Source organism: Balaenoptera physalus (assembly GCF_965194825.1).
Source record: "Balaenoptera physalus genome assembly, chromosome: 9".
Lineage (NCBI taxonomy): Eukaryota > Metazoa > Chordata > Mammalia > Artiodactyla > Balaenopteridae > Balaenoptera > Balaenoptera physalus.
Window position 1 is genome coordinate 102414592 of NC_138888.1, and position 25444 is coordinate 102440035.

Here is a 25444-nt window from a genome sequence, read left to right on the forward strand (position 1 = left end):
GTTGCTTCCATGTCTTGTCCTGGTTATTGTAAATATTGCTGTAATGAATATTGTGGTATATGTCTCTTTTTGAATTATGGTTTTCTCAGGGTCTATGCCCAGTAGTGGGATTGCTGGGTCATATGGTAGATCTAGTTTTAGTTTCTTAAGTAACCTCCATACTGTTCTCCATAGTGGCTGTGTCAATTTACATCCCCACCAACAGCGCAAGAGGGTTCCCTTTTCTCCACACCCTCTCCAGCATTTATTGTTTGTAGATTTTTTGATGATGGCCATTCTGACAGGTGTGAGGTGACACCTCATTGTAGTTTTGATTTGCATTTCTCTAATGATTATTGATGTTGAGCATCCTCTCATGTGTTTGTTGGAAATCTGTATATCTTCTTTGGAAAAATGTCTGTTTAGGTCTTCTGCTCATTTTTGGATTGGGTTGTTTTTTGTTTTTTTTGATATTGAGCTGCATGAGCTGCTTGTGTATTTGGGAGATTAAGCCTTTGTCAGTTGCTTCGCTTGCAAATATTTTCTCCCATTCTGAGGGTTGTCTTTTCACCTTGTTTATGGTTTCCTCTGCTGTGCAAAAGCTTTTAAGTTTCAATAGGTCTCATTTGTTTGTTTTTATTTCCATTTCTCTAGGAGGTGGGTCAGAAAGGACCTTGTGATTTATGTCAGAGAGTGTTCTGGCTATGTTTTCCTCTAAGAGTTTTATAGTGTCTGGCCTTACATTTAGGTCTTTAATCCATTCTGAGTTTGTTTTTGTGTATGGTGTCAGGTAGTGTTCTAATTTCATACTTTTACATGTACCTGTCCAATTTTCCCAGCACCACTTATTGAAGAGGATGTCTTTACTCCACTGTATATTCTTGCCTCCTTTATCAAAGATAAGGTGACCATATGTATGTGGGTTTATCTCTGGGCTTTCTATCCTGTTCCTTTGATCTATATTTCTGTTTTTGTGCCAGTACCATACTGTCTTGATTACTGTAGCTTTGTAGTATAGTCTGAAGTCAGGGAGCCTGATTCCTCCAGCTCCATTTTTCTTTCTCAAGACTGCTTTGGCTATTCAAGATCTTTTGTGTTTCCATACACATTGTGAAATTTTTTGTTCTACTTCTGTGAAAAATGCCATTGCTAGTTTGATAGGGATTGCATTGAATCTGTAGATTGCTTTGGGTAGTATAGTCATTTTCACAATGTTGATTCTTCCAATCTAAGAACATGGTATATCTCTCCATCAATTTGTATCATTTTTAATTTCTTTCATCAGTGTCTGATAGTTTTCTGCATACAGGTCTTTTGTCTCCTTACGTAGGTTTATTCCTAGGTATTTTATTCTTTTTGTTGCCGTGGTAAATGGGAGTGTTTCCTTAATTTCTCTTTCAGATTTTTCATCTTTAGTGTACAGGAATGCAAGAGATTTTTGTGCATTAATTTTGTATCCTGCTACTTTACCAAATTCATTGATTAGCTCTAGTAGTTTTCTGGTAGCATCTTTAGGATTCTCTATGTATAGTATCATGTCATCTGCAAACAGTGACGGCTTTACTTCTTCTTTTCTGATTTGGCTTCCTGTTATTTCTTTTTCTTCTCTGATCGCTGTGGCTAAAACTTCCAAAACTATGTTGAATAATAGTGGTAATAGTGGACAACCTTGTCTTCTTCCTGATCTTAGAGGAAATGGTTTCAGTTTTTCACCATGGAGAATGACGTTGGCTGTGGAGTTGTCAGATATGGCCTTTACTATGTTGAGGTAGGTTCTCTCTATGCTCACTTTCTGGAGAGTTTTTATCATAATTGGGTGTTGAATTTTTTCAAAAGCTTTTTCTGCATCTATTGAGATTATCATATGGTTTTTATCCTTCAATTTGTTAATATGGTTTATCACATTGATTGATTTGCGTATATTGAAGAATTCTTGCATTCCTGGGAAAAACCCCACTTGATCATGGTATATGATCCTTTTAATGTGCTGTTGGATTCTGTTTGCTAGTATTTTGTTGAGGATTTTTGCATCCATGTTCATCAGTGATATTGGCCTGTAGTTTTCTTTTTTTGTGACATCTTTATCTGGTTTTGGTATCAGGGTGATGCTGGCCTCGTAGAATGAGTTTGGGAGTGTTCCTCCCTCTGCTATATTTTAGAAGAGTTTGAGAAGGATAGGGGTTAGCTTTCCTCTAAATGTTTGATAGAATTCACCTGTGAAGCCATCTGGTCTTGGGCTTCTGTTTGTTGAAAGATTTTTAATCACAGTTTCAATTTCAGTGCTTGTGATTGGTCTGTTTATATTTTCTATTTCTGCCTGGTTCAGTCTTGGAAGGTTGTGCTTTTCTTAGAATCTGTCCATTTCTTCCCGGTTGTCCATTTTATTGGCATATATTTGCTTGTAGTAATATCTCATGATCCTTTGTATATCTGCAGTGTCATTTGTTACTTCTCCTTTTTCATTTCTAATTCTATTCATTTGAGTTTTCTCCCTTTTTTTCTTGATGAGTCTGGCTAATGGCTTATCAATTTTGTTTATCTTCTCAAAGAACCAGCTTTTAGTTGCATTGATCTTTGCAATCGTTTCCTTCATTTCTTTTTCATTTATTTCTGATCTGATCTTTATGATTTCTTTCCTTCTGCTAACTTGGGCGTTTTTCTGTTGTTCTTTCTCTAATTGCTTTAGGTGTAAGGTTAGGTTGTTCATTTGAGATTTTTCTTTTTTCTTGAGGTAGGATTGTATGGCTATAAACTTCCCTCTTAGAACTGTTTTTGCTGCATCTCATAGGTTTTGGGTCATCGTGTTTTCATTGTCATTTATTTTTAGGTATTTTTTAATTTCCTCTTTGATTTCTTCAGTGATCTCTTGGTTATTTAGTAGTGTATTGTTTAGCCTCCATGTGTTTGTACTTTTTACAGTATTTTTCCTGTAATTGATATCTAGTCTCATAATGTTGTGGTTGGAAAAGATATTTGATACGATTTCAATTTTCTTAAACTTACCAAGGCTTGATTTGTGACCCAAGATATGATCTATCCTGCAGAATGTTCCATGAGCACTTGAGAAGAAAGTGTATTCTGCCACTTTTGGGTGGAATGTTCTATAAATATCAATTAAATGTATCTGGTCTATTGTGTCATTTAAAGCTTGTGTTTCCTTATTTATTTTCTGTTTTGATGATCTGTCCATTGGTGTAATTGGGCTGTTAAAGTCCCCTAGTATTTTTGTGTTACTGCCCTTTAGTTCTTCTAGGTCCTTGTTAAATGTTTCTTGTATTTTCTCCATTCTATTGCCAAGATTCTGGATCATCTCTACTATCATTTCTCTGAATTCTTTTTCAGGTAGACTGCCTATTTCCTTTTCATTAGTTTGGTCTAGTGGGTTTTTACCTTGCTCCTTCATCTGCTGCATATTTTTCTGTCTTCTCATTTTGTTTAACTTACTGTGTTTGGGGTCTCCTTTTTGCAGGCTGCAGGTTCATAGTTTCTGTTGTTTTTGTTGTCTGCCCCCAGTGGGTGAGGTTGGTTCAGTGGCTTGTGTAGGCTTCCTGGTGGAGGGGGCTGGTGCCTGTGTTCTGGTGGATGAGGCTGGATCTTGTCTTTCTTGTGGGCAGTGCTGTGTCTGGCGGTGTGTTTTGTGGTGTCTGTGAACATAGTATGATTTTAGGCAGCCTCTCTGCTAATGGGTGTGGTTGTGTTCCTGTCTTTCTAGTTGTTTGGCATGGGGCGTCCAGCACTGGAGCTTGCTAGCCATTGGGTGTAGCTGGGTCTTAGCGTTGAGACAGAGATCTCTGGGTGAGCTTTCGCCAACTGATTTTATGTGGGGCCGGGAGGTCTCTCGTGGTCCAATGTCCTGAACTCAGCTCTCCCACCTCAGAAGCTCAGGCCTGACACCAGGCCAGATCAACAAGACCCTGTCAGTGACATAGCCAGGTACGTGGGGATTTTCTCGCCTTTTGAGAAGTCTGAGGTCTTCTGCCAGCATTCAGTAGGTGTTCTGTAGGAGTTGTTCTACATGTAGGTGTATTTTTGATGTATTTGTGGGAAGGAAGGTGATCTCCACATCTTACTCCTCCGCCATCCTGAAGGTCCCCCTGCAACAGTAGACTCCACTGATGATGCCAACCTCTGCAAGAGCTAGAGGTGCAGAGGCATTTATTTCAGAGGGTTTGCAGCTTGCTTTTTTTTCCTTTTCCTTTGTGCTTCATTTAATTTCACTTGTTCACAGGGTGCTTCATGCAGAGGCCTCAGACCCTGCACTTCAGATCAGAGTGCCTAGTGAGAAATGGCTGTGCCGACACCTCAGCTTGGTCAGTTGTAATAATTTTAATCCAATCTATTTATTCACGATTGCTTTTCAACCATTGCTTCTTACATTCTCTTCTTTCCGAGCATAGTTTCCTTTCTTCTAACCTTTTAGTAGTTGTTTTAGTAAGGTTCTGTGAATGGTAACTCTTTCAGTCTTTGACTTACATTTTTTAAAGTTATGCTCACTTTCAGTTGATCTTTTTCATGGGAGTGTTTATTTTTCCTTTTGCATTTTCATAATATGACTTAGTGCCTCTATTGTTGCAAAGTAGACAGCTGATATTCTGTAAATTACCAGTCTTTTCTTTGTGGTAGCTTTTAGTGTTTTTCTTTGTGCTTTTAGTACAATGAGGATTAAGTTTATGTGGATTTTCATGTATTTATTCATGATTCTTTTTAATCTGAATGTATTACCTGTCTTCACTCTGGAAAATTCTTAAGCACTAACTCATAGAATGTTGCTTCTCCTACAATCTCTATGGAGTCTCTTTCTGGAATACATTTCCATTATATTATATACATTTTATTAACTATATACTAAACTTTCTCTTTTTACTCTTCATTTTCTAAGTTCTCTTTTATGATTTTCATTTCTTTATCTATTCTGGCTTCTGAGTGATCTTTTTCCCAACCTAACTTCTGATCACTAATTCCTTCTTCAATTGTGTCTAATTGGCTCTTTATTCTGTTCATTAATTTCAATGACGATATTTTCCACTTATAGAAGTTCTAGTTCATCTTTTTCAGTCTTTCATTTCTTAACTGTGCTTTCTGTTCTTTCTTTTATCACTCAAATTATTTTAAACAAATGTTATAATTTCTTTCATATTTTCTAATATTTCTACTTCTTGCATTGCTAATTTTCTTGATTCTTGCATTTGATAATTCTCTCTCATGATATTTGTAATTATTGCCAACTCATATTCATTAATGTGTGTTTATCCTTTGGGACCCGCATGTTGTTGTTTTGTGAAAGAGTTCTTAAAGACTAGCTTTGAGTGTGTTTCTCTGAGGATGAAGGCCTCAGGCAGTTCAATGATACTGGATCATTTTACATTAATTTCCATGTTAATTCCTTCTGTTTATGGTTCAGCTAAGAGTTTCAGTTTCTGAAAGGTCATTTCTTTCCTCTTCCTCCCAAAACCTTGTATAAATTTAAATTTCTTCGACATATCCTAGACCTACAGAGTTTTTCTTGCCCATGAAGCCAGAGCAATCAAGATAGTGCCAGCTTGTTGCAGGGAGCTAGGTATAGTATCACGACTTGTGTGGAAAGGCTCTTGTCAGCAAACCCAAGACAGTTTTAGAATCTCAGCATCCAGTACCTAGGACTCACATATAATCTGAAACTCTCCCAGGCTGCTGAAGCATCGGCTTTCCCCTATCACACTGGTTTTCACTTTTTCCCCCTCATTTCTGATGTATTTCTCTGTCTAAGTATTTCTCTGTCTTTCTTTTGAGCTCAGCTATAACATACTATTTGAAAATATATTCTTGCTGTAGTTTATGCAGAACCTCAGTATGATCTGTGAAGTACTAGCGTGGTCCATCCCACTGTTCCTCTCCTGCTGCAGGTCCCTAATACCAACCAGAATGAACTACTCACCATTTCCCAAAGAAAGTCCATGGATCTTGCTCTTACTTCCTGACTTATGCACTTCTATAACTTTAAATGTTTTCCCCAAATCCTTTTGCTAAATTGTTTTCTTTTCTCCTTCCTGAATTCTTTTCAGATAACTGCAATCATGATATGATCTCTACTTTCAAACCTCATATAAGTAATCTTGCTCCATCTTACATTATTATAGTGTTTGTGTTCTTATCCTATCCATTCTATTAGACCATAAACCCCTAAAGGGCCTGTAGTTTCTTTTTTCAATTTGTTTACCCTGTAATATCCAGCACATTGTCTGACACACAGAGGTATCTTCTCAAAGTGCTTGTTAAATTAAACTGAAACCACAGAAGAATTTTCTTTTTCCTTCTGTAACTATAATCCTCAACAGTCAACAAGGTAAAAACATAGCTGTCCACAATTATTCAAAACAAAGAAGTATGTAATAATTAGAGAACATTTACATTTCCTGACAGAATTGCCTTTTAAATGATATCCAATTAATATAAATAGGCAAATGATTTCAGAAATTTTAAATTTCTACAGTTACAGTTACAGAATTGCTACCTTTTAAAAAATAATGACAATTACAACAAAATATAGCATTTATTAAATGCCTATTTTATGGCAAGCATGGGACTATTTTTTACATGAATTATCTCATCTGAGTTTTAAAACGACCATTGGAGGTGCCATAATTATCCACATTTAACAGATGAAGATGTAGAGACACAGTGTGGTGACATGAGTTCCCCAGGATTGCTTAGGTCCTAAATTGTACCAAGATTTGAGCTCAGGCAGTTGGATTCCAGGGTCCATGCTCTTAACACCACACACTTAACTCAAGTTTTATACAGCACTGTTGTTAGAAACTATCAAAATGTTTAAATATTTAGAAGTCATCCTCAACCACGTTTGTTTTAAAGAGACACTAAATCTTTTTCATATGTAGAAAGAATATAAAAATCAAGAGGCTTGAAGAGCAACTTTCCAGGCTGTTGAGGTGCTGTCAATTATTTGAGTAGTGGTCGGTATTTTTTAACGCAATGCGGAAATGTTCCTAAAGCCATTTACCAATATCTATAAAAGATTTTGTAGGTAGCTTTATTCAAGTGGAGAGAAAAGCCCCCATGGATACATCAAGGTTTCTGTTTCCCTTGGGCTTTATTTTTTTAATTCTTTTATTTTAGTCACTGAAGTAGTTCAGAAAGCTTTATAATTTTAATATTTCCTGTAAAATTATAATTGTCAGTGATTATATCTGCTCACATTGCTGTACTCTGTGAGCATTTTTTCTCCAAAGGACAAGCTTTAAAAGTTTCTGTGTCATTCACATTTAATACTGTTGACAAGATCAACAGTGAAAGGCAAAAAAAAAAAAAAAAAGAAGTCTAAAAATAGTTGCTTTTTATACTTCTGGATTAAGCCTCCTTGCTCTTTATATAGAGAGATGTGGTTAGGGTCATGGTTTAAAGAGTAGGTGTGTTTCTGAAATAACCTGATTTTTTTCACTTTATGCCTCCCACTGCCAGCCACAGTTGCCTCTATTGTGTGAATCCTCAAAAAAGGTTTATCGTAGTCATTCTGTGCAAATGACACCCTTTGAACATCGTATATTCATATATTATTTTCAGCCTCAACTCCTACAGTCCATCTGTAAGGTATATTAAAGGTTCTCACAGCTCTAAGTGGCTTCAATTAAAAGATAATTATACAAGAAACTTCTTTTCATAAAGCAATGATCTAAATATACATCTTTTGCTTCAGTTAATAACTGTCATTTTCTAAGACAAAAGTCACTCACTAGATGATAGTTTTAAGTTATTTACAGGTTTATCTGGTGTCTCCAGGAAAGACAGAGATCATTCTATATGAAAAAGAAAGTATATCTTTTGTTCTAGTACATGAATACTTCTCAATTTTCCCTATATTTGATATTAAAAAAAACATACATTCATCTTAGGGCTAGGACTTCAAATATGGAAAGACAATTCTTGTCTAGAGACAATGTGATAGGGAGATTTAGTTAAATATTCCCCTGCATAAATTATATATTATTGCCCAGGACCCAGGATGAAAAGCATTTGGCCATAGGCGCATTGAGTATCCCAATTTCTTGCCCCAGGAATTCCTGAAGTGAGAGAGAGGACGCCATGGAATTGAGGATTGCAAGGTATTGTTATGAGAATAAACTGAGTCATGAAGAAAACTGAGCCAGGTATACACCGTGCATATTTCCTTGTAAAACCTGGAAAGTTCCAAACTAAGAATGAGAGCACAGTAAACGTACCTCCCCGCAAAAAAACTAGAAATAGCTTTAATTTCTAGTCAAAATTAAAAAGTACAATTCCCAAGCACAGGCCATAGGTAGGTGGAATTTCTTTTCTTAACACCAAACAAATCTAGAATGATTATTAATATTCTGACCCAGAGGACAGCACTAGAGCATATGCATGAGCTCAAAGTAGTATGGTGGTTCCAGATCAGGACCCAAACTTTCAGGCACCTGCCCAATGGGAGGCAGAGCAGTAAGCAACCCTCCTTCTCTGAGGCTTTTTCAATTCTGTTTCTGTTACTTGGCTTCCTAGTTCTAGAGATACTGCATCAGTCAGAATGGGATAGGTTATGCTGTGACAACAAACAATTCCCAAATCTCAGTACCTAAAAACAAAAGATGTATTTCTCACTCACTTTACATATGCAACCCAGGTCGTCAGGGAGGCTGGGTTCATGCTAGTTCATGTTCACTCAGGGGCTTGGGATGACAGAGGATGAAGGATTTTGCACTGGCAAGGACATTCCCAAGCCTGAAATAAGAAAGGTCACTTCCATACACAAACAATTGGCTGGAACTTCAAGGGGTGAAGAAGCACGATCCTCCCATTTGCGAGGAGAGAGAAACTAGGTATCATTTAACATACTATGCCTTTCAATGGTACGGAACTGGCCAGCACTCATTTAAATTCTTTGCATTCATTCAGCAAAACTTCAACCCTAGAGAAACTCTACCACAGTACTTCTTAAATTGTAATGTGTATATGAATCACAAATGTTACTTTTCAAAGTGCAGGTCTGGGACAGGTTCTATATTTCTAACAAGCTCCCAGGTGCTGCTTCTACTTTTGGTCTTCATAAAACATCTAGGCTCTACCAAATGCATTCTCTGCACCTGCATCCAAGTAGCTCAACTTTCCTGGAGACAAGTCACATCTACACTGGCTAGTTCTACTCTAAGTTCTTTATGTCACACTTTTATACCATGCAACCTTTGGCAACCCCTAAGCCACCTGCTTCAAGTTAATCTTCATCGTCTTGCTTTCTCATTTCAGAAAATAATATCACGTCAGCCGCATGTTCTCGCTCAACCTTAATAAAGGGTTCCATCATCTCTCCTCGGGATTCTGCAGTGCACTCCACAGCTTCCCATCCTGCCCCCTACAGTCTATTCCCTATAGAACAGCCCTCTGACCCTCTTTCATTATATTGAATCATATCACTCCTTACTGTCAATGGCTTCCCATTCCCCTTAGAATAAAATCCAAACCTTAGCAAAGGTCTTTAAGGCACAGATAATTTTTTCCCTACCTAGTTCTCCAACTTCATCTCATGACACTCTCTTCTTGCTCAATACCTCTGACCACTGGATCGAGTTTCACTTCCTTAAACACCTCATGGTTTTCCCACACACTATTCTCCCCAGTAGAATGCACACTCATGGCCTGAAAAACTCATTCTCTCCACTTTTTGCATGTCTACATCTATCTCATCTTTCAGGTCACTCTTATAATGTCATTTCCTCTTCGATATCTCACTGACTTTCTTATGTAAAGTAGTCCCCAAACTTTATTCCCTATGTTGGCACTTTGTTAAGCTCCTCCAACATATCACAGTTTGGAATTATTTTGTCTCTTTTCCTGTCTACTTTATTTTGTATTTGTTGTGTGTGTCATATTCAAGTTGCATCCTTGGGTCCTTACACTGTGTTGCACCTAGTTAAAGTCCAGCAGATATTTGTAGAATAACTAATGGGTAGTTGAATGGATGGATGAATGATTAAATAATAGAGTACACTTTGCCTTATAATATTTTTCCTTTGGCATTAGCCTAAACATAATTATCTGTACAAGTATATGCCATTAAATCATCCCATGAATAAGTTTCAAGTCAGTGGATTTCAATGCCTAAAACTAATTCTAACATTTCTTCACCAAGACACAATAAATCCATAATAAGGGAGAAGCTTAAAAATCTTCTGGGATTTATAGATATAATCAGTAATATGCTGTGCATTTTTAAAAAAGAGGAAATAAAGTATAATTTTAGAAGTATTTCATTATACAGCTTTGTAATAGACTCCCTTAAAATTCCCTGGGAAACACTGTCATATGTGCCTAAAGATTTTTTTATATTTTATAATACAGTGAAAATTTATCAGTTTAGTAAAGTGTAGTAATTCCTGTAAGGCCAATGTGTTTGCCACTACAACTAGAAAAAACCATATAAATTACGAAAATCATATTCTTTAGAGCTTCAGTGAGCTACGGATGAGATGAACTAAGTTTCCAGAAAGAAGAGATCCTTTCTGAGATAGGCAAACAATTTCAGCCAGTTGTTTTTTTTCCCCTTAGGAATGTTTGCTAAATTTTGGCAAAAAGTGAGGGGAAGGTGTGGCTAAGGCAGAGTACTTCTAGGGTAGAAAGAGAAACTAATGTTCTTTGGTTGCTCAGGGCTGAAGAACTATAATGGAAATTGTAGGGTCCCTAAATATCTTACTGGGATATTTCTCCATGAGACATTTGCTGGATTTTTGGAATGTGTAGGAAGCTGAAGAGTTAGGATAAACACTTGTAAAAATCAGAGTGCAGTTTTCTCCACCCTTGTAAGTAGGCATTTAGAAACAAACGCCTAGTGAGGGAGGAGTCCAGCTTTAAGTAACCAGCTGTCTCCCACTCAAGACATTTGATGTATTTGAAGTTGCCTGGGCAGAAAGCCTGGACCCTCTGAAGGGCAGAGCTGAATCTTCTACAGTTTCTCAGGGCTGATAGGATGGGCACACATGAGCTCTCTATCCAAAGCGTATAAGACACACGGTGGAGAAAGGGAGACTAAGGGGATGTGGTAGTCTGATGAAAACTGCAAAACATCTTGACCCAGGTGAATCCTTGGCTGCTTTAAAGTTTCTGCTCCTCATTATGTCTGAAAAGTGGGAAGGCTTTTTGGTGGATATCAACACTGTCCCAAAATCCTACATTTGTTTTACACAATGACTGAGATTTAATTAAAAATTACTAGGGCTTCCCTGGTGGCGCAGTGGTTAAGAATCTGCCTACCAATGCAGCAGTCACAGGTTCGAGCCCTGGTCCGGGAAGATCCCACATGCCACGGAGCAGCTAAGCCCATACACCACAACTAATAAGCCTGTGCTCTAGAGTCCACGAACCACAACTACTGAGCCTGCATGCCACAACTACTGCAGCCCACACACCTAGAGCCCGTGCTCCACAAGAGAATCCACTGCAATGAGAAGCCTGCACACCGCAATGAAGAGTAGCCCCTGCTCGCCGCAACTAGAGAAAGCCCGCGTGCAGCAACAAAGACCCAACGCAGCCAAAAATAAATAAATAAATTTATTTTAAAAAATTTACTACATATGTCAGATGATGTGACTGATGAAAGAAAACAAAACAAGCCCTTCACAGATTATCCATCTTAGATTTTCTTGAAAAGAAATTTTAAATGACTGGTTAAAATGTTAAAGAAAACAGAGAAGAGAAGAACAAAATAAAATTTGTCCATTCTCTGATGGAGAATTCTAATAGAGTTGAAATGTTAAAAAAAAGAAACCAACTTAAAATAAAATGTATACTATAGACCAGGAGTTAGTGAACTACAGCCCATGGGTCAAATTCAGCCCATTGCCTGTTTTTGTAAAAGTTTTATGGGAACACAGCCATGTTCACTAATTGTCTATAGTTCCTCTTGTGTTACAACACCAGAGTTGAGTATTTAGAACAGCCACCATATGGAATATAAAGTCTAAAATATTCTCTATCTTGTCCTTGAAATACATTGTAAACTTTGACATATGAATTGCTTAAAATATCAAGATTTAATTAACATCTTCCTTCCAAATTTTTTTTTCAATCAGCTCCTTCAGGGTAGATAGCATTCAATAATGTGAGCTATATGAACACTCAGTAAGCTCGTCATTTTATTCAGGACCTCACGCTGGAAACTTTGGGACTGTGAAGTTGAACTCACACGCCAAAACCTTAACGCGTGGCCTTGAATAAATTAAGAGCCTTCTGTCCATTTTAAAGGAAGTAATGTTTTTCAACGTTTCCTTGGCATTGTTGGATTCTGCAAAAATTATTTGAGCTCTGGGAGTGAGGACTCTGACAAACCTGAAACTTGGCAACAGAAATAAGAAGGCAGCCACGCACTGTGCCTTGAGTACTTAAAAGGAGGATGTCCACATTCTTCCATGAGAGGGCCAAGTAAGTAGAAATACATGTATATGAATGCCAAATTAATGTTGTAATTAATAACAATAATAGTTCACATTTATTGAATGTGCACTATAGGCTAGTAACAGCTCACCTAACTGGCCTTGGGTGAACTTCCCAAATTGGTATTTTTTAAAGAACTCCCACATGGTTATTATGTTCAGCCAGGATTAAAAATCTACTGATCTAGTTTCTTCTTCCCGATTTCCCTATCACTTGCTGTGTTCCAGCGTTCTACTGTTCTCTCTCTCTCTCTCTCCCCTAATAAACACTCACATTATACTGCAAAAAATGGGCAGAACAAATAACTCTTGTTCTCTCAGTCTCACTTACCTTTACTTAAGTGATGAATATTCAAATATTAAAATCATCTGCTAGTTCCCCTGGTTGGCTGGACCATAGCACTCAGTTCTTTGTGTTGCAATTGCTCATTAAAAAACAGTAAGACTTGTCCACTTTTCTGGCTCAAAATATATTTGGTGTAAACAAAACTATGGTGGCCATTGTTTTCTTCCTTTCCTCTAAATAAGCTGCAGTCATCAAATGTATTAGCCTCTTTTAGGCAATGTGTTTGGCATTTGTGCAACGAGGTGGTGGCCAACAAAGTGTGATGTGTGAGAAGTTTTGTTGCAGTGGAGCAAAATTCACCTGGAAGGTAGGGAATATGGGTTAATATAAAGCATATGCTATGATGTGATTTCTTTGGTATTACGATTCCTACTCAACTAGTGTGAACCTTACAGGATTCAAGCTACCTTAAGACACGATGAATAGCTCAAAATGAGTCACAGTGGCCAGTATGAACTTCCACGCTAGTTGTTTTGAAACATCCCCTGTAGGACTATGAGTGTTCTGGAGTGATAAACTAAGAGTGTTACTTTAGACAAGAACGTTGACAGGCGATGTACTTCACTGGAACAGAGGGAGAATGAGTAAAGTCAAGACCCCCTTTCCTGGGGTAACTGTTACTCCTTAAAAAGAGACCACTAAGCTGAGTGACGTGAAGACTCTTCCCTGGAGGACCCGATGCCACGCAGCTGAGAGCCATTCCCATTGGAGGGGACGGCAACTCCCCACTCATGCTTGTCCAAGACCTGTTGTCAGACCAGAGATCACTGCCTCCTTCCTGGACTTTTCCAGGAGGTATTTGTTACTCCCTCTTCTATTTTCACAACTCTGTGTTGAGTGCTTATTGTGTGTAATAAGCTGAGTGATTTACTCACTCTGTGGTGTACCTCCAATCCTGTGTCACCTGCCCTCCTGCTGGGCCCTGCAAGAAGCAGCAAGTGCATTCTCCACCCCAGCCTCTCTCTGTCTCTGTCTCCCTCTCACTCACCTTAACCTTCCACCCCATCTCTCTCTATCGTTCTCTCTCTCTCTCTAATTAACACTCATAAAAGTAGAGGAAAACTGGAGAAACAAGTCCTTAAACCACAAGTCAAGCTCCTTGACATCCTTTCCCACAAAATCAACCTTTCCATGACTAGACAGATCATTGCTCCAACTTCTGTATCTATTCATTTGTTAAATGACGTCTTGAAAAATAGAAACAGAGGTTACAAAGGACAGTGACCTCAAAGGAAACATTTATATCAATTCTTCAAATTTCCATGTGGAGGGACTTCTGCTAGGGGAATATCTGTGACCTTGTTCTGGAAATGTCTACCTGCAGAGGGCATACATTCTGCTAGTTCTATGTCATCTGTCACTTCGGGTGCGTGTGTGTAGGCATGTATTTGTATGTGAATAAAAGAGAGAGAGAGAGAGGGAGAGAATGAGTGAGAGAGACGACAGGGTGGGGGGGGGGGGAAGAGAGAGAGAGAGAGGTACCCTGATTGTCCAGGTGCACCAGAGACAAGGCAGTATGTTTGTTTAATTTGGGGAGGGGTGGGACTGGCCCCCTTGGTCCACAATATTCACCCATTTTCTCCAAATATTTTTATAAGTAAAAGAGACACTATTCTTAATGTGCCTGAACTCTGTGCCTATTTCTCCATAGGTTCAGAAATTATTTCTACCTTGCTTGGTACAAAATTCAAAAAATATCCCAGAATATGAAATGAAATATTAACATATGGAAAAAACACATGAAATCTCCAAGAATCCCACTACATTAAGCACTTTATTCCTCTAGCCTCATTTTTTAAAACTGTGTGCATTTGTTTGTGACTTATTTTTTTAATAAACAGCAGTTGGATCATAGTGTTTAATTTTGTATCTTACAAAGTTTCCAAGAGACTTCATGAATTTTAGCTTACTGAAATTCTTCTGCAATGGCCAAGTAAGTTCATGAAGTAATGTCATAAATCACTCTACACTTCTAGATATTTTTGGGTTAGGAAAATTGCACGTGAGGGATAATACTTATTAATTTCTTGTGGTTAAAATTCACGAACATTAAGTCTGGTACCTCACCTTCTTAGAACTCTCCAGCTGCCAGCATCCCCCTCCTGATAATAAAAGTGGCAGAGTCATTCTTTACACAAGCATCTATGGAATATCTAGAATATGCTTAGCATTGTGCTGGGCACTAGAGAAATGAAGATTAAAAGAAATGGTTTCTGTCCTCAAGGAATTCAATAAATGTTCAATATGACAGATTAGTGATTTTATATATTAAACTGATTAATGACACCTTTCTGTCTATCTCAATTGGTTTATAAGTATGAGAGTTCATAGGACACACTCAACTAATGTTTGTTGATGATAAAATGTCATTTCAAACTTAGTCTTCATATAATTTTATAAAATGGGCATACAAAATATTGTAATCTATGTGGGTATGTACATATATTGTAATCTATGTGGAAAACACAGATCTACTTATTTTAAATAATTATCTGCAGTGGGTGACAATTAATATTTAATGAGTTTTTTGAATATAGAGTGGCAAGAAATGGAATCCCCCAAAGAAAATAGAATATTAAATTGTGAAATGACAAACTCTACTAGAGGAGAGGCAGAGTCTTCAAGGTAATTTAAGAATTTGTGGGAGACAGAACTACTCTACATCGTAAGCACTACCTAGCTTTGTTACTCAGGCAAAGTATGTAAAGCCACAAGAGTACAAGCATGCAAGGAAGGGGATTTAATTTCCACCTCCAACTGACTTTTCAGAGTACATATGATGAGCTCAATGTACTAGGTAACCATTCTTTAAGGCATACATTGGTCCTATACTTCTCTGAACTTGTAAAAGAGAAGACCATGGTCCCTAGGCAAGTACTAGAGGCATGTATGTATGGATGTATAAGTATGTATATATTTCTATATGTGTATATAAACAGAATTCATGAGCAAAAATACATGTGACATTTGGGACTTCCGTGGTGGTGCAGTGGTTAAGAATCACCTGCCAATGCAGGGGACATGGGTTCGAGCCCTGGTCTGGGAAGATCCCACATGCCGCGGAGAAACTAAGCCAGTGCTCCACAACTACTGAGCCTGCGCTCTAGAGCCCGTGAGTCACAACTGCTGAGCCCACATGCCACAAGTACTGAAGCCTGCAGGCCCTAGAGCCTGTGCTCCACAATAAGAGAAGCCACCGCAAGGAGAAGCCCACACACCTCAGTGAAGAGTAGCCCCCGTTCACCGCAACTAGAGAAAGCCTGCACGCAGCAATGAAGACCCAACAATGAAGACCCAACACAGCCAAAATAAATAAATAAATAAACAAATTTATTTTAAAAAACCCTCACTTGATTTAAAAAAAAAAAAAACATGTGACATCAATCCTATCCATCCATCCATCCATCCATCTGCTTACCTACCTATCTATTCATTCATCTATATCTATCTGTATTTTTCCACATGAAGAGTTCAAGTTAGTAACTTGTTGAGTTCTAAAATTTGACTCTTACGGAGATAATTTTTTTACACAACCCATTTTCTTTACCTGTAGATATTAATACCTCAGAGTTACAAACCTCTTTGCTTTGCAAACATCTCACATACGGTATCTCATCTACTTTTCCTCAAAACCTCCAGAGATGCTAAGATGAGGCTACCGATTTCAGTTGCAAATAGCAAGCCAAGACTTGAGTGAGATCACATGACTTTTCCGAAGGACACACCACCAGAAGAAGGTGCCCCCAGCACCAGAATCTAGGGCAGAGGATTTCAAATCAAAGGCTCAGGAGGGAGTAAGGCCTCCAGAAAGGAGGTTACATTTTGGAACAGTTGTACCTGGGATGCAGATTTCACCCTTGCCTCAGGTAACTGGACTGTTCCCCAGCGGAGCTTCAACCTGGGGCAGGGATGCCCACTTACAGGTTGTGGTGGGGACTGAAGTTAATTTGTGAAAGTGCCCAGATGAGTGCTTGGTCCTCTGTGGAAGCTGAATGCCCTGAGGCTGCTCCTTTTTCTACAAAATCACGCACTTGATTTCTGTCTGCAAGTCAGCACGGGCAAGGACACATCGGCTGTCCTAGCACTGACTGCGTGATTTCTATGCGACTCACAATCCGAGACCATCTCTCCTGTTTCACTGAGCGTTTCTGTTTCTCTCCATTATCAGATGACTTGTACTCGCAGAACGCAGACTCATTTAAATACTACTGTGCAAAACACTGAATTTAGGAAGGAAAACTTTTCTGCCAAAGAGTGATATTATTCATTCTTAACAAATTTATAAGAATTGACCTATGGTTTACTTAATCCATGCAATTCTTCTCATATTTATTACCATGAATAAACAAGAACTAAATTGCATATTATTAAGATTAAGTAAACAGAGTCGAATGTCTAAAATTAGGGGAAAATAAAATTCATTAAAAATTAAATTCATAAGAAAGTCTTGGTTATATATATATATATTTAATTCTGAAATATTTCAATTTTGACAGAAATAAGGCTCAGTGAAGCCAAATATCACCAAATACTGATATGCACATAAATATATATTATTAAACATATGCATTTGTGTGTAATCAGTATTTATGTATATATATACAATAACATGTATGTATATATATATGAATGTACATACACACAATAATAGAAATAAGGGTCTGTGTAGCCAAATAATCATCAGTTTACTGACTGATCTGGTCAGTAAGCATACTAGACAGCATTTGGTTTTCAGATGTTTTTAAAATGTGCTTTTTGTTTTTCTGATAATCAAATACATTTACTTCACTAAGAAGCGTTCTTATTGTACAAGCTACTTCTCCATCCACAAACAAGAATGTTCTTTAGGATTTTTTTTTAAGAATAAGGCTTATTTGTGAGCAACTGTAAGAAGATGGAAAGAAAACATAAGCACAACAAAACTTCAAGGCTCTTAACTGAACAGCATCCCTGCCAACGTTGGGCTCTCCAGCGGCTCCGGCTCGTATTTTGTTCTGAGCCCCGCGATGTTTGTTCACGCAGGAAGCTCTCTCGACTGTCAGGATGAATGACAACAGTCTCCGAGAATGACAATGACTTGCACTCGTAAAATACCAAGTGACACTTAACTGTGCTCGAAATATTCATACAGCATACTCTGTGAATAATTCAATGATGTGTGGGAGAAGAGGGGCTATTTTTGAAAATTTGTCCCATATAATCTTTTGCAAGCAGCTAATTTTCTCTGATACAATAACGCTGTCTTTTTTTTTTTTTTTGGTGTCTTAATGTCAAAATGCAGTGAGAAATTTGATACCTACATGACACAGCTTTATCATTTCCCATCTACTAAAGTACTAAAGAATTTAATTTTAAAATGTATGGTATTTTGAAATAAGTCTTATGTACTATGTAACACAGATTTGTGCCAATCATAATACATAGTTTAACTCTTATAGATAAGCCTGAGTAGCAGATTTTATTCACGCCTTTCCCTCATTGGACAAGGAATCCATTCATTTAAATAGCAGGATCCATAAAAACCCAAACCCTAGGAACAAAACAGTTTAGCACTGACATAAAAATTAGCTTCCTAGCACAGACTTTTTTCCTTCAGGCATTTTTTTTTCAGAGATTTTACTGATTTGATTGTATAGCAGAAGATTAAATTCTCACACAGCGATCATTAGCAAAAAATAAACAGAGCAAGTACTAAAGCTGGCTTTTGCACCTACTGAATGCTGCAAGTGTCTGTACTCATTTGATATGCATCTTGCAAAGCTCGGCTGTTCCCAGAAGGCCACTCCGTGAAGACTGAGCGAGCAGCGTCTGCTAGCGGTGCCTGCGAGTCACAAAAACAGAGAGCTTTATGACAGGGAGGCTGGGAGGCGACACAGAACTGGGAGGCAGGCTGAAAACCTGGGTTCGTACATTTTCGCGCTTTTAACAAACATGCATGTGAAATTGTTACTTTGATTATTTTTACAATGCATATTAGTCACACTGAGAAACCACTGCATCATCAAGATTTTCCAGGTCTCTTCGTTGGCTCCACTTAGGAAGCCCTTTACTAAAATTGTTTTATTAACTGCTTATTGGACAGATTTATTTTTGGACATAGGACAAAGCATGGTGAGGAACACAGCATGTTGCTATTAGTGGGTGGTCAACTTTAGAGGGTCATCCTACATTACCTGTGGCATTCATTGGGCACTGATTGAAGGCCAAGTCTCCTGCTGGAGTCCTTTTCCACACCATAGACATCAGATAATCCTCTGGGCATATTTCATAAGGTGCTGCAATTTAGAACAGAGGGACTTGAATGCCGGTGGTGTTTATTTTTTAAATGTTGGCAATAGGCAATCCTGAAACGCACCTCTGTGACTGCAGAGAGCTTTCCTTTCTTAAAAGTGTATTGTTTACTGAAATGTCAGAGATGTCTTCAGAAACAAAACACCACTAGCTTTCATTTCATTATCTACAAAATCCTCACAGAAATGTACTTTCTTTGGAAAGTGTTTACTGTGCAGGCTTTTTAAAAAGGTCATTTGGATTTGCCTATAAATTGAACATTATATTCAAGCATATACATAAAAATCTTTCCAGTATTCACCTATATTCATAAAGCTTGGGGATGTCATACAATAAAGTGATTTCTAATAAACTGAAAGCCATATCAGAATTATTAACTGTAGGTGATACGAGTAAATAAACATAAAGGGCAAAAACACGTAACTTTTTATTTCTTCATATAAGTATGATGCCAATCACACTACATTATATAAAAATTAACAGATTTTATCTTTTAGCCTTATGCTTTTCAAAAGCTCCATTTGGTTACTGAGGTAAGCAAGTTAAAGGGAATTTCAAGAATAACAGATGCACACCAGAAATATGTTCATGGAAAGCCAAAGAATTCGTGAAAGAAGAAGGTCTGTCTATGTTGTTTTAAACCTGAAAGAACACATCAGTCCTTTCTCCAGACAGAACTCCTGTTGTGCTTTCACACAGAATTGCCATTTATACGTTCTGATATTTGTCCTCACAACTTGCCTGGGATAAGTTGGGTCCTCTCATCTCTGTATCTTGCACTTAAAAGTGTGTCTGGCACACAGAAGTTGTTCAAAGTTGAGTGAATACATTAATGACTATATGGCTATAGAAATACCTTTAGTAAGTAAACAAGGACCTACAAAATAACAAGTATCTAATATATACAGGAGTGTGATGTCCAGGGAGCAATTTCTTCCTTTGGGGACAATATACTATTGAACCCATGCTAATCTAATTCTACCGATACTAATTCTACTTCAGAATGTATGACCTCATTAGGACCCATTACAGTTGTTAGTAGGTGAAGAATGCAGCTTGAGACATTGCCATCTTGAAATAATATTCACTTTATAATTACCTGAAATAAGATGAGTGGTTGAAACTCGTGGGCATTCAGAACTGAGAGTGGCACTGAAGATCACCTAATCCACTTCCTTCTTCTTTACAGATGGGGGCACCAGGGCCCCCAAAGAAGAGGCTCGTCTAAGGCAATGGAGCTGGTGGAGGTATCAGCAGAACTGGATTCTAGAACCCTGACTCCTGCACACCCTCTTTGCTACCTTGGATTCTTCAAGATAATCTCCCTCACGCTGAGTTTACATTTATATATGGATATAAATCTAGGTTCTCAGGAAAACCCATAGGTTCCTGTCTCCGAGTCATGGAATCTTTGCTCGGTGGGTGGATTAGCAGTTGATCCAACCTTCACCAGGCCCGTCTTCATAAATGTCCCCTCCTCACCCACCAGTGATCTCCTACTGGCCAAACCCAATACGCTCACCTCGGTCATCACTCACTAAACCTTCCCTGCAGTACTTTTTATATTGACTTCCCCCTCCTCCTTGGAAATACTTTCTTTAGGGTCTTAGAAAGCTCTTCTCTCTCAGGCCTCCACCAAGCACTTGGACCATTCTTTCTGCCTGTCTCATTCCCCGCATCCTTTGCAGAATCATCCACCCCTTACATTTTCCTCATGTTAAATGCTTTCCTTAGGTAATTTCAAACCCTTAATAACAGTAATAGCATTGAGCCCTTATTAACAGTCGTACATGAATGGGCTCATTTAACTTTCCCCAACAACTTTATGTCAGACACTATTAGCCCCATTTATCAAAAGAGAAAACAGGTAGGCACAGAGAGGTGAATTGATATTTTTTTTCGGATTCCAAATATATATTTTTTAATTACATGTGGGATGCAGGGTGTAAAGTGCTACAGTTCTCCAGCAACTTCCTTCTTTTATGCCACATCAAAAAAGTAATCTCTAAAATGAAGAGTAATCCCATAACTTGCTGCATAAAATTTTCCATGGTTCTCCAGTTATCTGATGGGATAAAGAGGACTGTGCTTGCTGTGATGAAAGGGCCCTTCCAGCAAGCCCTAACCTCGCCCTCCAATTATGATTCACATTTACTGTCCCATGGACCAGCCACACAGAATTAACTGTCACCCTCCAGATACCCCACACCAATTTACACTTCCCTAACTTTGCAAAAGCTATATCCGCTACTTAAGATACTCTCTCCCCTCCTTGTTTTTCTGTTTGTTTGTTTGTTTGTTTTTGGTAATATTCCTGTATATCTTTAAAACACATCTTAAATGGTGTATTCTCCGGGGGGCCTTCCTCGGTACCTCAGTCATTGAATATACAAGTATTATATCTCTTCTCACAATGGATGGAAAGCATCTGGTTACAGTGTGAAACTCCTCAATTCCTAAATTTTGCCCTTTAGGAGACTAATTATGCTTTACTTTATTTCTCTTTAATCTGCTGTAAGGAACTGCTAAGCTGTCTAGCACATAGTAGGTGTTCAGAACATGTTTGTCGAGTACATCAGTTTTACTGAGGAAACAATATAATAGACTAGCCCATCCAGTAGAACTTTTTGCAGTGACGGAAGTGGGAATTTCACTGTCCAGTACGGTGACGTCTAGTCAATGTGGCTATCGAGCACTTGAAATGTGGCAAGCAAGACTGAGAACGGAGTTTTAAATATATCTATTTGAATTAATGTAAGTTTAAATTTTAAAAGCTACCCCACTGGACAACACTGGAACAGATGATAATTGTGTTTCTGTAAATGTCAACCAAAACTACTACAGAATATGAAAAGGAAACTTATAATACATGTTAAAACTCACAAAATGCATCATGCATAGTTTATTCCATAATTGAATTCTATAAAATTAATTAATTTGATATAATTCTATAGAATTGATTAATTAACCTGATATTACTATGACACTTGAGTATTCTTTTTATCTATATCCAACTTCTGCTCAGTGTTTTCCTCATTCACTCTTCCTTTGTAATCTTTCATTTCACTTGTACTTTTTTTTCTGTTTTCAAACAATTTCTTCAGTTCCATTGACGTTGAAGTACATTTCATAAAACTTGTTGCTATAGCTTTCAGGGTTTTTTTTCTGATTCAGGCTTGACATAAGCCAATGAAGGAGCAATTTGCACCCGGAGGTCTTCATTTCCCTGTATGTTTTCAGAAAGCTTTCCACACGTATTGTTTTGGTTTTTTTTCTTTATCCATTCATCTGTTTTTGTGGGGTTTTTTTGAATTCTTTTCTTTTTTTTTGAATTTTTGAATTTAATTTTATTTATTTTTTTATACAGCAGGTTCTTATTAGTTATCCATTTTATACATATTAGCGTATACATGGCGATCCCAGTCTCCCAATTCATCACCCCCCCCCCCCCGCCCCCTTGGACACGTATTGTTATTCCCACAAGAGCACCCTGCCCCCGCCCACCTTAGGGTCAGAAAATCTGGTAATTGCAAGCGTTCACCACTAGATGGCACGGGTGAGCCAACAGGGCGAACAGTTTACCGGGCCCACACCTGGAACTGATTTCAAGGTTCAAAATCAAGGCAGGATAGGGGTGAGCGCTCCACTGTTTTTTAAAGGTGTACCACGTGGGGGAGGGTTCTTCTTTCCGTGTAGGTACAACGCTGAGCCTTGAAAGGAGCGTCAGTTACAAGGCACCTCAGTCCGGCCCCTTCCTCAGCTCGCCCCGTCCACTCTCACTGCCCCCCGGGGGCTTCTCCCACTCCAGGAGGACCCTCACCCCACAGCCTGTGCACCTGTTCTTTCTGCCCAGGACACGCCTCCCCCTTCCCTCCCTACACCTCCTCACGGCTCCTCTCCGCTGCCCTCAGGTTCTTCTGGAATCCCGCCTTCTCACCCCAGCCCTTCCTCTGCCCCAGCTGCTCTCCAAGACACCCCTCACCGTACACTGCTACCCGGTGTCCTTCCTTATTTATTAGTCGTATTATTATTAGCCTGCCCCTGCTAGAATGTGAGCGCCAGGAAGACAGGGCTTTTTCTGTTTTGCTTCGTTCGTAACAGCACATAGCACTTACAGGTCCTGGTAAATGACAGTGGGAACTATAGACACACATGTGCTTTTAACCCTAAAACTACCAAATACGTTCAGAAGATCTATTTTTCCAGGACTCCAGTGCTTAAGATGACAGATAATGAGGATGATTTTGCAAAGTACTGAGGACTCGTGTGTGTGTGTGTGTGTGTGTGTGTGTGTGAAATAGGCCAGCAGTAGGTAGTCATTTTCATTTAAGGGCAATAGGAGAGAGAAGTTAGCTACCATAGGTTTCCTAAAAGTTAGCCAAAATGGGTTTCCATGGTACTGGATATTTACAAAAGTTGACCTTGTAGGGCTGTGCCTGACTTGGTAAGGGTCCAGGAGACCCTGTTCAGAAGCCCCTGGTATGAATTGCATACATCCTGACCGGTCAAGGAAGAAGCTGATTCAGCAGTTACTCTTCCAACCACACCACTCAAGTAAGTATTAATTCCCATTTATCTGGTGACAATCAATGTGAGGTACTTTAACCAGACCAAAAAAAAAAAAAAAACAAATCACAGTAATTGTTTTAAACCTAGAGAAGTCAGCAAACTTTGTTTTCTCCTCTATAAATGCATGAAACTTTGGATTCATCGTGCTTCTTGTAGATAGAAACTCAGTACACAAATGATAAGAAGGGAAGATGACAGAGGAATCAGAGATTCAAAGTTGCAAATCGGTTCAGGATTTTCAGCTTTTTAGAAGGAATATCAAATCCCGCAGCTGCTTTAAATATTTCATCAAAGGTGATTTGGCATCTTTGAAGATTAAATCTTAAAAAAAAAAATTTAGTTCAGAAAACAGGTATATTTCTGCTCATACCCAAAGCAAAACAGCCTAGATATTAAAATGACAATTTATTTTCTTCCATCTTAGGTTTATGAAGTCCCCAGGGGTGAGAAGCTTCCTGGGGTCTTCTCAGTGGCAGGAATGGAACTCATTCATTCTACAAATACTTGGGCACCCATCATGTCCCAGTCTCCTTGGGAAGTACTGCACAAAAAAGGAATAGACAGAGCCTCTCAACTCCAAGATGTCGAGGGCCACAGAAGTAAGAGACGTTACAGTGCCGTCAGGCTCCCACTATGACCAGAGGAGTCCCGGTTGCTCTAGGGGTACTTTAGGGGCGAGCAGGCCAGCAGAGGATTTCCAGAAGGATGTCCAAGTTGAGATGTGAAGGACAAGGAGGAGTCAACCACCAAGGATGGGCAACTGTGCCTCGAGAACCACACGTGGCAAGACCCAGGGCAAGGAGAGCCTGGTCCATCCAAGGCACTGGGAACATCTCCCCTGGGAGAGCTGAGGCCGGACAGAGGTGGGTCACTGCAGGAGGAGGAGGGGGTGAGGATGACGACGTAAGCTAGAGGTGTGAACTTAAGGGCGAGGGAAATAGATGTCATGTTTTGAATGCTGTCCCGGCAGTTTGGAGAGTGGGTTGCAGGCGAGTGAGACTGACGTCAAGGAGGCCTGTGACAATCGAAAGGGTGTAACTGGGGAAGAAGGGCTGTGGAACCACAGGAAGTGGCTGCAGGAAGTGGGTGGATTCCAAATGTGTTTAGGAGGAGGGATGGGCTCAGCTCCAGGGCAGGTGTAGGAGGTGAGGACGAGAGAGGGAGTAAAGATGAAACTCAGGTATCCAGGGAGAGAGTCTGGTGTGCCCTACCCTGAGCGACAGCACACGGGGAGGATATGACTTGGGAGAGAAGATGCTGAAAACAGTTCTGAGTGTGAGCTATCTGAGCGCATCCTGGTATCAAAAAGCTGGCTGGTGTATGGCACGGAAGCGCAGGAGGGAAGCAAAAGCTGGAGATAGAGATTTGTGTTAATGTTGTTTTGTGTTGTTTTGTTTTGTTTTCTGTTTAATGCTACCTGCGTGCACTTTGTAAAGTAGAAAATGTATAATTAGCTCAGGCCACGCGGCTGTGCTCAAAATAAAAACGTATTATTGTGTAGCAATATGAAGCACTTGCTTTTTTATGCCTCAGCAAAATGGAACCACGACTCTGTTCATCAGCGGAAAGATCCCACGGTTTGCTCTCACTAGTGCAAAGATATAAAAACCCATATGTAAGATACAACTGTATTTGAAGGCACAAGTACGTAGTTAGCATGCGCCCTTAAAACAAGGTGGCAATTACCTAGTGATTAGCTGTTAATCTGTCTATTCAAACTGATTTTCTGTCTCTTAAAAATAGCAAAAATTATACAGGGCTTAAATTAATTTGATGTGGAAAATTAGTTTTTACCACTTATGCTAGAATTTCAGCATTAAAGAGAAAT

At 38.9% G+C, this 25444-nt stretch overlaps 1 protein-coding gene across 3 annotated transcripts in view; it reads right to left on the reverse strand.

Moving 5' to 3' along the window:
* The window catches only part of ADGRB3 (adhesion G protein-coupled receptor B3), a 793357-nt gene that overhangs the window by 419948 nt on the left and 347965 nt on the right, over nucleotides 1-25444 (reverse strand). For all 3 annotated transcript variants that reach the window (XM_082474137.1, XM_082474138.1, XM_082474139.1), the window contains 2 exons: nucleotides 18930-19031; nucleotides 18471-18577 (listed from right to left, as the gene is read on the reverse strand). In XM_082474137.1, the coding sequence (XP_082330263.1) occupies nucleotides 18471-18577; nucleotides 18930-19031 (209 nt within the window). The remainder of the gene's footprint in view (nucleotides 1-18470; nucleotides 18578-18929; nucleotides 19032-25444) is intronic.